This window comes from Orcinus orca, chromosome 15 (genome assembly GCF_937001465.1).
Source record: "Orcinus orca chromosome 15, mOrcOrc1.1, whole genome shotgun sequence".
Classification (NCBI taxonomy): Eukaryota; Metazoa; Chordata; class Mammalia; order Artiodactyla; family Delphinidae; genus Orcinus; species Orcinus orca.
In genome coordinates, this window is record NC_064573.1 from 80,332,608 (window position 1) to 80,346,701 (window position 14,094).

Consider the following 14,094-nt stretch of genomic DNA (forward strand, 5'->3'; position numbering starts at 1 on the left):
GAATTCGCTCCCTATCCCTACCCCTGAGAGCGCGGGGTCTCCGGGATCTAATCTTCTCTCCCCGAATAGGACACTGGGAATTCCTAAACAGGTTGCTGTTCCTTTAAGAGTGGTTTCGAGGGCGGGCCCACAAGGTGTGGCGAATCCGGGGGTGGGTCGGGGCCGGGTTGTCCAATCCGGGAGCGGGGGACGAAAGCGGGGGCGGATCCGGCTCGGGCTGGTTGGGAAGGGTTAAAGAGGCGAGTTTGTGGGTCGCCGACGGTCCGGCTGCCCCCGCCTCCTTCCGTCTGATCCGCGCTCTCCCGCGGCTGCGCCGGCTCGGCCGCCCGGGAGACAAAGCACCGCCGCTGCCGCCGCCGCAACCGAGCAGGTCCCGGGCCATGGCTGGGCCGCTCCCCGGTTCCCGTCCCGCCACTGCTGCCGTCGCCCTAGTCCGCGCCGTGAGGTAAGGCCGGACTGGCGGGAGGACTTTCGGGCTGACCTGCGAGGGTTTGCGGGACCGGGCTCGGGCCGCCATGGGCCTCGGGGTCCCCCAGCCGTCTGGAGAGATCTCTGCTGGGGATATGTCCATTTGCGATTCCACGCCAGTGGTACTTTTCCCATCAGGGACCCCAGCTCCAGGAGGCGAACTTGGCCGATGACCCTTCAGCCCCATAAAAGACCTCCGCCGCGGCGGGAACTCTGAGGACTAAAGCTGCACTTGGCTCCCACATTCTGCCGTTGACCACCTCTTCCAGGGCTCTGGCTGTCCTTTAAGGAACACATCACACACAAAAGGATAGATAGGAGCAATGATAGATAGATAGATAGGAGCAATGGCCTGGGATGGCGGTCCTGGCTTCCTTGTGGCCCCTGCCCAGGGCAGCCCTGCACAGGAACTCTTCAGGGTTCTCAGTACATGTTTTTCTGCCTGGACCTGCCACACCCTCTCCAACATGCCCACTGCTCGGGGACACTTGTGGCAGCTGGATCCAACTCCAGGACCTGTGGTTCTGGCTTCTTTCCTTGAAATGAGTGGCAAAATGCCATGCCTCAGTTTCCCCAGAGTCCTGGTTTCTGGGCAGTCTGTGTCCTTGGAGACCTGGAGCTAATTATTTGCCTTTTTTTTTTTAATATAAATCTTTTTTTAAAATTTATTTTTGTAAATTTATTTATTTATGGCTGTGTTGGGTCTTCGTTTTTGTGCGAGGGCTTTCTCTAGTTGTGGCAAGCGGGGGCCACTCTTCATCGCGGTGCGCGGGCCTCTCACTATCGCTGCCTCTCTTGTTCTCTGCGGAGCACAGGCTCTAGACGCGCAGGCTCAGTAATTGTGGCTCACAGGCCCAGTTGCTCCGCGGCATGTGGGATCTTCCCAGACCAGGGCTCGAACCCGTGTCCCCTGCATCGGCAGGCAGATTCTCAACCACTGCGCCACCAGGGAAGCCCTATTTGCCTTTTGACAGCTTCTTGATTGAGTGTTCACTACCTGTTCAGCATTTTGCAAAATTTCTCTTCAGGATTAATCTTTTCAATTCCGAGAGGGATGGATGTTAATGTAGATGAGGCTGTGTTCTCAAGGCCCATCCAGCCTGGACTGGAGGAGGCGCGTTGGCTCTGAGACCAGAGAGGGGCTGGGTTGGTCCCCGCCAGCTTCCTGCCTGGCCAGGGACTGTTGTATTAGCAGCAGTGCCCACAGCGGACTCTGAACTTCTTGGAAAAGCGTACGAGCAGGGCGAGATAAGCGGGGGACCAGGCCCTCCCGGAGGCTGGAGACTGTGCCCTTGCTGCTTCCTGCCCTCCCCTCGTTTCTTGCTGGGCTGGAGGAGGCAGGGCCATGGGCAGAGAGGGGTCCTGTGCTGGCTGGTGACCTTGGGCTCAGGGTGGGGTGGCTGCGTGGAGGGGAGCTGCTGAGTGTGAGGGAAATTGCTCTTCCTTTGGCCTTAATGGGTGGTGAGACTCCAAGATCAGCCCCTTTGGGCTGGTTGCCTAGAGCATGAGATTCTAGGCACAGAATTGTACCTTTGGCAAGTTACTTAAGCTCTCTGTGTCTCAGTTTCCACATCCATGAATGTGGGATGGGGAAAAGACTCCTCATGGGGCTGTTGAAAGGTTTACGTAGGTAACTGTTTGGTTCATTTTACAGGTTTTTGAGCACCAACTACATGCCAGGCACTGGAATTCAGACAGAGAACCTCCGCCCTCCTCGAGCAGCAAAAATGACCCAGGTAATTTCCAGCGGCGGTATGGGAGAGTGACTAGGGGGGTCTCTTGTATACAGAGACCGCCTCCTCCTTGAGGAGGTGATGGTCAAGCTGAAACTGAAGGATGAGGAGTTGGCCATGTGAAGATACAGGGAAGGCATTCCAGGTAGCGGGAAGAGCCAGGGCAAAGGCCCTCAGGTGTTTGAGGAACACCAAGGAGGCCAGGGTGGCTGGAGCCGAGTGAGCAAGGGGGAAAGAAATAGGGGAAGGGAACTTGGAAGACATGGGGAAGAATGAATTTTATACTGAGAGAAGTAGGGAGCCATGGGAGGGTTTAATAGGGGAGGGGTGTGATAGGGTTTAGTTTTAATAGGATCCCTCTGTGGGGGATGGATCCTCTGGGGGGCCAGGGGAGGGGCCTAGGAAGGAGTTATGATCTTACCCTGAACAACACGGACAAGGAACGGGCAATGGTGGAAGAAGGGAGACCAATGAAGAAGCTACTGTAGCTGTCCAGGCAAGCCACAATGGGGGGCCTAGAATGGAGGTGGCAGTGAGCAGAGATGAGGCCACTGATTTGGAAGAGGTGGGGAGGGGATGAAGTGGACTTGATAAGTGATCAGATGTGGAGGTGGGGGGAAACCAAGGGCCTTTTGCCAAGACAGAGAGCACTGAGGGGAGCATTTGGAGAGGCTGAGAAGAATGTCATCAGCTACCACAGCTAAGCACGTACTATGCCTGGCACCGTGCTTAGCGCTTCTATGTAGCCATTGTGTCATTGTCACAACAACCCCGACTTAGGTGCTGTTATGATCCCATTTTACAGACGTGGAAGCAGAGGCCCAGAGAGGCTTAAAGCTTGCCTGGGGTCACACAGCCTGGACACTACAGAGCTGACATTTGAACCCAGAGAAGAGCAAGCCGAAACCAGAACTGAGCAGAGGGCAGGGAAGTGAGCAGTGGCCTGAGAGGTAGGAGGGAAATGGGGCGAGTAGGTGGGTGGTTCCTGTGAGAAATGGGGCTGGGGTCCACATGGGAGTTGTTGGGGGGGTAGGGAGGAATCCCTCCCATTTAGCAGAGAAACTGAGGCTCAGAGAGGGGAGGCCCATGTCTAAAGTCACACAGCTCAGGGACGTAGAGCAGAGATTAAACACCCTGAGTCTTCAGGGGTTGTGGTCTTGGTCAGGTCAGCTGCTAGGTCAGGACAGGCACTAAATCACGGCTCATGTTGCTTCTTCCAGGAAGCCTTTCTTGACTGTGTAGGCTGGTGAGATGAGGTGGATTGGGTTGGGAGCAATTGCCTCCTCCGCCCTGGGTCAGGTTGCCTGTCTGGGCCCCACTGTGGCTAGCTGCTCCCTGGAGAGGCACCACCCATACCTCATTACTCCAGGTCCTAAGGCACTGCCCAGGTTGGGGAATGAACATTAACTGAGCACCCACTGCATTCCAGCGACTTTATATACTTTGCTTCTTGAACAATGTGGCCAATGTCCTATGTAGAGTGAGATTTTGAAGCAGGAGCACAAGGTACATTTGCAGAGTGGCCATGGAAAACCCAAAGGGAGGGTGTAGCCACCTTGGGGACCCATGTGCCACCTGAGTCCTACCTGGCCAGTGTTTCCCTCATCATATACTCCTTGGAGGAAAGTGGTAAAATCACTGTGGCCAAGTGCATAGAGTTAGATTCCTCTACTTCAAATGGGTGCACAATGCTCTCCCCCCAGCCCCTCCCTGTAAGTGTGGGCCAAGCCCTGGGCCCTTTATCTGGATTATTTTGTAACAGTCTTTTCTGCCACTGTGACTGCATCACCCACCTCTCCCCTTCCTCACTCTGCTCCAGCCTCACCAGCCTCCTCAAGCACACTAGCAGGTTCCTACCTCAGGGCCTTGCACTTGCTATTCCCTCTGCTTGACATGTCCCAGGGGCTCCCTCCCTCACCTCCTTCAGGTCTCTGCTCAAATGTCACCTTCTCAGTACAACCTTTCTTGACACCAACCCCCCCTCCTCTTTTAAGATCAAACACTCCTTTTGTCCTTAACACTCCTTACCCCCTCCCTGTCTTATATTTTCCAGACCACTTAAGACCATCTGGCCTTTATCTGTTAAAGTACAGATAATGTACTCTATCTGTTTGTTAATTGTCTGCTCCCTTCACCTGCCACTAGCACATCAGCACCAAGAGCACAGCAACCCTCTCCATCTTGTTTACTGCTAGTGCCTAGAACAGTGCCTGGAACACAGTAGGTGCTTAATAAATGTTTGATGAATGAAGTCCCTACAGTCCTCTGAAATAGGTTCTATTTATCCCTGTTTCATGGACCCGCAAGTCAAAGCTAAGTTATGAAATCAGCAGAGCTGGAACCTGACCACAAAAGGTCAGCTGGTCTGGAACCTGGGGATGATGGAAACAGCAGCAGCTGAAATGAGGCCTGGGTTTGGATTTCAGCTCAGCCCAACTTGCTTTTTGGCCTTGGGCCAGTGACTAACCTCTCTGAACTTTGTTTCCCCGTCGGGGGTAATGCTAGTCCCTGCCACCTAAGGTTTGTTTTGCGATTAAATGAGTTAACATATATAAAATGCTTGGCATGCCCTAGGAATCCTCAACATTATTTGGGGGAGGTAGGACAGCAGGAGAGTTACCAGCCTGACTTCTGGGGCCAGTCAGACCCGGGTTCGAGTCCTGGCTGTGCTCCTGAAGAGTTGTGTGAGTCTGGGCAGGCTGCTTCTGTTCCTTGAGCCTCAGTTTCCTCATCTGTGAAACGGGGGTGATGAGTGCTGTGGCAGCCGAGGGTGGTGTGAGATCACCCGAGGCGGTGGCTGCGTGAATAACTGCCGCCCCGGTGGGGACAGGTTCCGAGGCCCCAGGCCCCGCCGCCATGAAGCTGAACGAGCGCAGCCTGGCCTTCTACGCCACCTGCGACGCCCCGGCCGACAACGCGGGCTTCCTGTACAAGAAGGGCGGCCGGCATGCGGCCTACCACCGCCGCTGGTTTGTGCTGCGCGGCAACATGCTCTTCTACTTCGAGGACGCGGCCAGCCGTGAGCCCGTGGGCATCATCATCCTGGAGGGCTGCACTGTGGAGCTGGTGGAGGCGGCCGAGGAGTTCGCCTTCGCCGTGCGCTTCGCTGGGGCCCGGGCCCGCACCTACGTGCTGGCGGCCGAGAGCCAGGCCGCCATGGAGGGCTGGGTGAAGGCGCTGTCGCGGGCCAGCTTCGACTACCTGCGGCTGGTGGTGCGCGAGCTGGAGCGGCAGCTGGCAGCCGTGCGCGCAGGCGGCGGCCCAGCCCCGCCCCGCCAACCCCGCGCGCTCCCGCCCAAAGAGAATGGCTGTGCCGTGTGGAGCTCGGAGACGCCCGCCGCCCCCAGCCCCCGGCCTGGCCCCGAGCCCCCGCCACTGCCGCCCCGCCGGCGGGCCTCGGCGCCCAACGGGCCTCTCGACTCGGCCTCCTTCGCCCAGCTACACGAGTGGTACGGGCAGGAGGTCAGGGCGCTGAGGGGCCAGTGGCTCCGCAGCCAGGCCCAGCCCTGAGGATAGGGCTGAGGGCCGGAACCAAGAGGAAGCGGTCAAGGCCAGCCTTGAGGCCAGCACTGGTCCTGGTTCTGGTGCCACTCCAGCCCCAGGCCCTGCTCTGACAGGCCCAGCCCTGAGACACGGGGACCTGGTCCTGAGGGCGGTCGCAGTCGGCGTAAGCCCTGAGGTCCCTGCCTGGTCTTCTCTCGGGGACTCAGGCTTGGAGAAGATGCTGGGTTCTGAGGGGTGCTTTGGGACCTCTGTCATTCAGAGAAAGCCCAGCCTTGAGGAGGCCATCGTGCCTGATCCTCAGGAGAAGCCAGGCCCTGGGTGATCCTCAAGCAGCCGGAGGGCTGGTTTTGTGGGAACTGTAGCCCCCAACCCAGCCCTGCAGGTGCCTCCGTCGCCTGTCCCAAATCACCTAGCCGAGGCTTGTTGCTGGCAACAGGCATCCACTGGGGCAGCTGGGACCTGTGAGGATCTGTGGCCTGGAAGGCACATGCCCAGTCAGCGCTGGTCCAGAGGCTCCAGACTGGGCCTCACGCGGACAGGAGGCTGGGCTGGGCTACACCACACCTGGGCCTGACCCTGTGGCTCCAAGACCCGCCGGAGGAGCTGCCTGGCTGCCGCCTGCCTGCCTGCCTCCATAAGCGTGGGCTTTCATGTGTGCCCAGCACCGTGGGATGGCCTGGTCCCCGGGGCTCCCAGCCCGGAGTGAGGCCGAGGCAGCACTTTCCCCCGGGGCCTCAGCCAGGCCTTGAGGTGGTGCTCCTGGGACCGTAGTGGCCCTCTGGCTTCGGGCCACATCTGTGCTCCTGTGGCAGCCCTCACGCTCTCCCAGCACTGCTTAGCCACATCCTCTGTCTTTTCCCAGAGCCAGCCTGGGGCAGGGCCTCTCGGGAGCTCGCCTGACCTCGTCCAGTCCTGGGCTGGGCAGCTGTGGCCTGAGCTGACTTTCCAGCAGGTTCCCCTAGGGAGGAGGGGCCATGAGCTGACTCACGGCCCAGAAAGGGCCCAGGTGCCAATCTGACAGGGGCAAAGAAGCAGCTGCAAAGCCGTATTTGGCTTCCAGAACCCTCTCCCTCCATCACAGCCCCTCTCTGAGCTCACAGACTCAGCCCCCTTCTCGCCCACAATATTCCAAGAGGGAGACCAGGTCTCGCTTTGCTTCGAGACCAACTTGTTTTTCACTCACTACAGTGGCCGTTCTTCATCCAGCGAGAATCTCGGGGGGCTGGGACACCCCTGGCCCTCAAGCTGGGTCATGTTTACAGTCCTCAGTGCCCCCAAATTGGGACCCCCTGAGGACACCCCTGCCCTAATCTTTATTTCCCCTGAGGCTCCCTCTTGGTGACAGACAGACGCGGCCCTTAGCCCCTTCCTGCTGGCTTTGGAGACCTTGGACCTTGGGGAAGAATGGGGAGCTGTCTGTGTGTCTGCAATCACCAGCTCACTGCTGGCTCAGTTGACTGGAGCTTCAGGTTTAATTTAAATACTTAGGGTGTTTTTTTCCCTAGCAACAAAGCTTGGTGTTTTCACTGCTTTTGTTCCTTGTTGGCTGGTGGGAAGGGATAGGGTGCCTGGTTCTGGGTTTGGCCAGTGAGGGGGGCGGGGATAGTTGGCACTGCCCCCAGGGAGAGGGCAAGGAGCCTTGGATGGAGACACAGGAACCTCAAGAATCTCACCTGGTTCTTTGCCTTCTCCCTGGCAAGCCCTGCTCTTCTGCAGGTGCCCTGGGGGTCTTGGTACGCTTTCCATGCCCCTCTTCCCCAAGTCCTCAGTGGTGGGGATGGGGATGGCAGCTCTTGTCCACAGGCTTTGGGTCTCAGGGGGTGTTAGGAACTGCCCAGTGCCCATGTCCTGGCCAGACCTAGCTGATGTGGTGAGGTGTTGGCCCCAGTCCTGGTGTAGGTTTACAAGCACTAAAGGTACAATCTCCCCCCACCCACCCCCAAAGCACAACCTGCGGTCAGGCTGCCTCCGGAGTTGGGCTGGGGAGAGATAATCAGGCAGTCTGGGAGAGGGATATAAAGTCTAAAATAAAATAAACAAAGGTTTGTCAAGTAATGGCTGGTTATATCATTCTTTTCCCCCATCAAAGTCCTGGATTGATTTGCCTGGCAGAGCCAGGGGCAGGCCCTACAGGAGAAGCGACTAGAGTGTGCTGAGTGCTCCCTGGCTGATGCTCTGTCAGGCACATTCTTACAACCTCTATGGCAGATACTGGCCCCCTTTTACAGATGAGGAAACTGAGGCTCAGAGAGGTTAAGAAATCTTCCAAGTTCACACAGCTGAAAAGTGTCAGAGCAGGGACATAAACCTCTGGAATCCTGTGGGAAAAGGCAGAGTCTTTGAGAGGAATATGAGGAAATGGAGTCCCAAAGTTCCTTTTCAGAGGGGAGAGAAGGCAGGGGTAAAGATGAGGATAAAAAGTCAACTGTGGGCTGAAGGCCTGACAATTGGGAGGGATGCCAAAGGGAAAAGCCAAAATTTGGCTCTTCTCACTGATCAGTTCCTGGTGGCTGCCTCTGGGCCTGGAGTGAGGAGGATTCCGGCACCAATGCTAGTTCAGAGGGAAATAGCCTGTGATTGATTAGTGATGTCTGCTGTGAGCAAAGGGCAGATGGTGGCAGTATTTATGCTGTATATCTGTTATCTCAGCCTCAAGTGTGTTTGCTGGGCTAATGGAGGGTTTACAGATGGGAAGGGGCTGGCCCAAGGTCATTTAGTATGATAGACTAGGCCCTAGGTCCTCTTGATGTGGATCCAGAGCTTGGTCACATCTCTCTTGCCAGCCTGGAAAAATCATGCACATTCAGGAAAATGTGGCTTAGGATGAGCAACCTACAGTCCTTGGTCTGCAGAACAAGTTCAAAGAGGGAGAAAAATACCAAGGTCAGGGAATCATGCTACTCGTGAGCAACCAGTACATGCTGAGTAATTCCTTCCACCTCTCCTGGGACCCCAGCAGACAGACGGGGTTGGGGAAGTGCCTCCCCACATAGGCTGAGTCAGGGTGCTGCCCGTGGCATTTGTGACCGCGGCCACTGCAAGGCCTGAGGCCCAGAATGGGGGAAATAGCCGGAGAGGCAGCCCCAAGAGGGAGGGTCACAGGTGAGCCCTCACCTGCCTGGCTTCTTAGGAATGAAACGGGGAGGGGTGACAAGTCAGTCAGTACCTCAGTGTTGTGCGTCCACCTGCCAGCAGTGTTTCCTCTTGACCCCGGGGAGGTGTTTGGGCCATGAGCCTGAGGAAGACCACAGCATCCCAGGAGTGTGACAAAGTTGAGGAAGTTGTCTTCACTTGAACAGTGTTTGGAGGATACTGTATGTGTTCAGAAGGAATATTCTGAGAAGCCACTTGGGGTAGGGGATGAGAACTTCAAGGAGTGCAATTAGGCCAGAAGTAATGGGCTCACTGCCCAACATCCATCCACGCTAAATGATTAGTCAAATTCGGTCAGTTGTGCTACTCCCATTTGATATTCAGGGACTGGCTAAACTTGACCTGCTAAAGAATGGCTGTGTGTTGGGGGTGGGTGAAATGAGTGAAGGGGGTCAACTGTATGGTGATGGATGACAACTAGATTTGTGGTGGTGGTCACTTTTAGTGTATATAGATGTCGAATTATTAATGCTGTGCACCTGAAACTCATATTAAAAAAAAGATATATACAGGGAATTCTCCAGTGGTCCAGGGGCTGGGACTCTGTGCGTTCAGTGCCGAGGGCCCGGGTTTGATCCCTGGTCGGGGAACTAGGATTCCCGCAAGCTGCAGCCGAAAAAAAAAAAAAAAAAAAAATATATATATATATATATATGTGTCTATCTGTGCCTGACAGATAAGAGTAGAAGGGCATTCTTGCTTCTAAAAAGAGACACAATGAAGAGCTCTGGAAGTAAGCTATGTCTGAAGCCTGGAGCCATGGTAGCCATCTTGTGATCCTGAAGTAGGCCACGTTAAGGAGAACATCCCCTGCTGAGTTTAGCACACACTGGAAAATATCCTTGACCTGCTGCATCAATGGACCTGAGAACCCGCCCTTCTTCTGGAAGTCCTGTTGTTTGAGGTAATAAATGTGTAAAGCTTCGAGGGGGACTTTTTTTGTTATTTGCAGTCAGAGGCTTCCTAATGGATAAGCTTGAGTGACTGCAGCTGTTCCCTTTAAGGAGCATGGCTCTGGGTAGCCAGCCACAGACAGGGCTGTTGCCAGCTCACTGGGGTGAAGGTTTGGGCTAGAGTGGATTGTCTAGCACAGTAGAAGGGCCACTGTTTTGCTCATCCTCTCCATGGATGCCTTCCTCTCTCCTCTTCTGAGTGGGACAAATATTGAAAGAATAGCACTCTCTGCCTCCCCCACTTGTGGCTCAGTATCTTGTATGTTCCTCAACAGGGCTGTTTTGTCTCTACTCTGGCTAGATCTGGTGCCAACTGTCCACTCCCCCCTCACGCAATCCCTCCCCAGATCACCTTACCTCACCTTACACAAACTTTGTTATGGAAAAGGCCCTGCTACTTGTCCCAACTTCTAAAGTCGCAGCATTCAAAATAACTCCTCCATGGCAGTAAAACAATAAACCGCTTAAGCCCAGCTGCAGGCTTCGCGTTTTCTGATGAGGACTGGGCCCGTGAGCTGTTTTCCACTTAGGGTTTCAAAACAGTTGCCCGCTCCTGACAGAGGGGTCAGAGCTGCCTTGGCTTGGTCTCCCCGTGCTTGGGGCCATGGCTCTGTCTGTTCTTGCCAGCTGCAGCTCTGAAAGCACTTGGGCACCGGGGCTGCTGCCACTGCCCTCTCTTCATCGTTCAGGGGCACTATGGTCATTGTTTCTCTAGCTACGGGGCCAAGAAATCCTGGGGTGGCGCAAGTAGGCCCCCTAGACTGCAGCTCCTTGAGAGCAGGGACAAGTCTGCCTCCCATGTGCCCCCAAGGCCTGGCACAGTGCCCGGCACAGGTATGTCAAAAATTGCCTCCCGTGCCCATTCAGCTCACGTGATTCTACCCTCCCTGACCACAGCTGCTTGGGCAGGAGTTGGTCCCGAGACACAAGCTGAGCCAATCAGGGTCCAGGGAATTTTGAATCAGCGGGAGTGGGTGTTGGGGGGGTGTATGGATGGACAGACTAAGTTGGGTATGAGGCGGCCTTAGAGAGAGAACAAACAGCTCAAGATAGACTGCAGTGTTCCGAAGCCTGGTTGAATTTCCTGCCTTTGGGTTTCACAAGGTTTACTCTGGATCTTCCCAATAAACGGTGTGCACATCTTTAAGTGGATCACAATTTCTTTCAACCCAACAGTTACCGACTACACCAAGACACCCAGTGAATGTTTGTTCTGTACTCCTATGCTCTTCTGTTGCACCAGCATCCTTCATAGGGCCTGGCACACACAGTGAGGCCAAACAAAGCAGAATGAATTAGAACTGCCTCCCATTTACTGAGACCTATGATGTCTGAGTCACCTGGTTGGGGTGGGGGGGGGGATAGTTCTTAAAATGCAGATTCCTGGGCTCTGGCTCCAGGAATTTTGGTCAGGAGGTTGGAGCAGGACCCAGGAATCTGCATTTTGAGTAGGAAACAAGGGATTTTAGAACCATAGCTTAAGAAATGTCATTTAATCTTCAAGGAAACTTACAAGGCAGTGTGGTAGCCAGCCTCCCTGACGATCCTTGCCTCCTGGGGTACACACCCTTGTGAAGTCCCTTCCCACACTGAATAATGGCAAACCCGTGTAGCCAAGAGGATACTGTGGAAGCGACAGTGGGGCTTCCAAATCTAGGGTATGGAAGACACCACAGCCTCTGCCTTGCTCACTCTTAGCTGCCATGTTGTAAGGATGCTCAAGCAGCCCCATGGAGAGGGCCACTTGCAGAGGAACTGAAATGCCCAGCCAACAGCCAGCACCTGCTCACCCACCATCTGAGTGTGCCTTCTTGGAAGTGGATTCTCCAGCCCCAGAACAGCCTTCAGATGACTGTAGCCATGGCTGACAGCTTAACTGTAACCTCATGAGAGACCAAGGAGCCAGAGCCACCCAGTCAAGCCACTCCCAAATTCCTGACCTACAGAGATTGTGAGATAAACGTTTATTGTTTTAAGCCACTAAGTTTGGGGTTGTTATGCAGTAATAGACAACAAATACAGGTAGATACTATTATGATCATGTCCATTTTACAGATAAGGGAACTGAATCTCATTAAAGGGTCCTCAGGTTACCTAATAGTAGAGAGTCAAACCCAGGCCAGGATGAGTTCAAAGCTATTGTTTTTAATAACTATACCCCAGGGGGCTGGAGAAGGTCACAGACCATTAAAGAGATCAACTGTTTTATCCCTCTCATTGTTGGCCAAGGTAGTCAGGGTGGTCCCTGCCCCATCTCTACTGCTCTGGGCTTTTGAGAGGTGGCTCCAGCCTTCTGGGTACCTGCAAAGCAACACACACCCTGTGCTTTAGCTATGGAGCTCTGTCCTTTAGAGTGACTTCTAGGATAGTCATGCCAGCAGTCATGGGCCAGTCAGCCAGATGAGGTCTAGCTTTTTCATTCCCCAGGAGATGATGGGAGGTGGGGCTGCTGGCCCGATGCGAGCAGCATAATTAGGAAGAAAAGGAGGGCAGGGGTGGGAAGCAAGGACCGCAGAAGCCTGAGGTCAGGGCCTGCACTGGGAGTGGGCCCGGCCACTCTCCTTTGGTCTGCCGTCTCCTCAGGCAGATGGAACCTCCTAACCTCCTGGAAGTGCAAGTCTGACCACAGCAACCCCCTGCCTTATACCACCCATGGTTCCCCAGTGCCCTCAGGAGAAAGGCCTATGTCCCACCATGCCCCAGGGGGCTTCAGGATCTAGCCCTTGTCCCTCTTCTTCCCTGCACCTCAAATTCTAGCCTCCTTTGGATTTGTTTCCCCATGTCCTTGTCCCTGTCCCATGTCTTGCCAGCTATTCCTTCTGCTCTCCTCTTATGCTTCTCTAAATCCTATTGTCTTTCAGGGGTCAGCTGAGATGCCTCCTCCTCCAGGAAGCCTTCCAGGATCCCCCTATTCACGCTCTCGTGGTGTTTCCACCACTGAAGCACTGAGCACACAGCAGGTACTCAATCTATAGTTATTACCTGGATGAACAGTCGCCATATTGCCCCCAGCTCAGCTCTCTCCTCCCTTCTGTTCCTTGATCTAAACCTGCCTCTGCCTGTAAGGCCTCCCCTGCCTTCTCATTCCTCTCTGGTCTCTCCACGCTTGCTCTCCCATGGTCCCTAGTTCAGAATTCCACATTTCTGTGTTTTTGCTGCATTTTCCACTCCAGATGGACAGCGACTGCAGACACAATGTCAACACCAAAGCTAATAATGGTCCAGAGGGAGCTTTGGTTCCCAGAGCCCAGGGGGCACCTACGTCTACAGGTTCTTAGGTGACTTGTGTGTGTCAGATGAGGCTTCCTCCTCCACTCCTGCCCCCACCTACAACCCGCGGCCACATCCTGAGGATTTCTGACTTCTGACCTCCGGAGCTGCAAACCAAGTGTCCAAAAGGCCTCTCTTTGGCTTTACTTTGGAGCAATTAGTTACCCTAACCAAGGAGGAGTTCACTCATCATTTCATTCCCACCGCAAGGATGTGTGGAAAAACTGGGGTGATCAGAAGGTTTCCAGACAAAGAGGAAAGGTCTGTCTTGGGATGCCACGTGCCCTTGGCTCACGGGTGAATAATGTTTAATGCCACTTAGGGAACTCTCTTGACATTATTGGTCAAGAAAAAACAAACCTCCTGCAGCTTGATACACAGAGAGACTCACCATCATGGGTTGAAGGAACCCAACCCCCACTCATGAAAACAGTACGGAACACTGAGCCCTTATGTGCCACACACTGTCTTATGTGTTTTACATGCATCATCATTCCTGATAATGACCCTTTGAGTTGGCTGCTGTGATACCCCCATTTTACAGATGGGGAGACCGAGGCCCTAGTTATACAGCTGGGAAAGGGGCACTGCTGTGTTGGCCACCAGAAAGCCCCTCTTGGCACTTTTCCATCAGGAGTCTAGAGGCACCCGCCACTCACACACTCCACTGAGGTGGGCACAGCTTGTAAACTGGCTGGTCTTAGGGCCACGGCCTGTGGCCCCCAATTGGGGCAGGGCACAGTCTCAGCTCCTCAGATCTAGACCCCAGAGTCTAACCAGCTTCCACCTTCTGCAATGAGTGGAACGTGTATTCCAATCCTTCCATCTTCCTTTGTTGGAGCCCACAGCACAATCACCAACCGAGATGCCCACAGGACCTGGGCAGGTGGTGCAGGTGCAGACAGAGGCAAATCATGGGCACATGTCCTAACGGGGAGGGCCACTCCCCAGCTAGCTGCTGTCATGTTGGAATGTGGGCCCTGTGTGGCCAGATCTTACTGTTTTCCAGTGAA

The 14,094-nt window shown here is 54.7% G+C and overlaps 1 protein-coding gene across 1 annotated transcript; it reads left to right on the forward strand.

Annotated features, from left to right (window-relative positions):
* The first annotated feature begins 205 nt into the window (after positions 1-205).
* Positions 206-7,760, forward strand: PHETA1 (PH domain containing endocytic trafficking adaptor 1). The gene is made up of 4 exons (XM_033399950.2): positions 206-445; positions 2,123-2,204; positions 3,007-3,151; positions 5,032-7,760. The coding sequence occupies exon 4, from the start codon at positions 5,058-5,060 to the stop codon at positions 5,709-5,711; it is 654 nt and encodes a 217-aa protein (XP_033255841.1). The 5' UTR covers positions 206-445; positions 2,123-2,204; positions 3,007-3,151; positions 5,032-5,057; the 3' UTR covers positions 5,712-7,760.
* Positions 7,761-14,094: the final 6,334 nt, after the last annotated feature.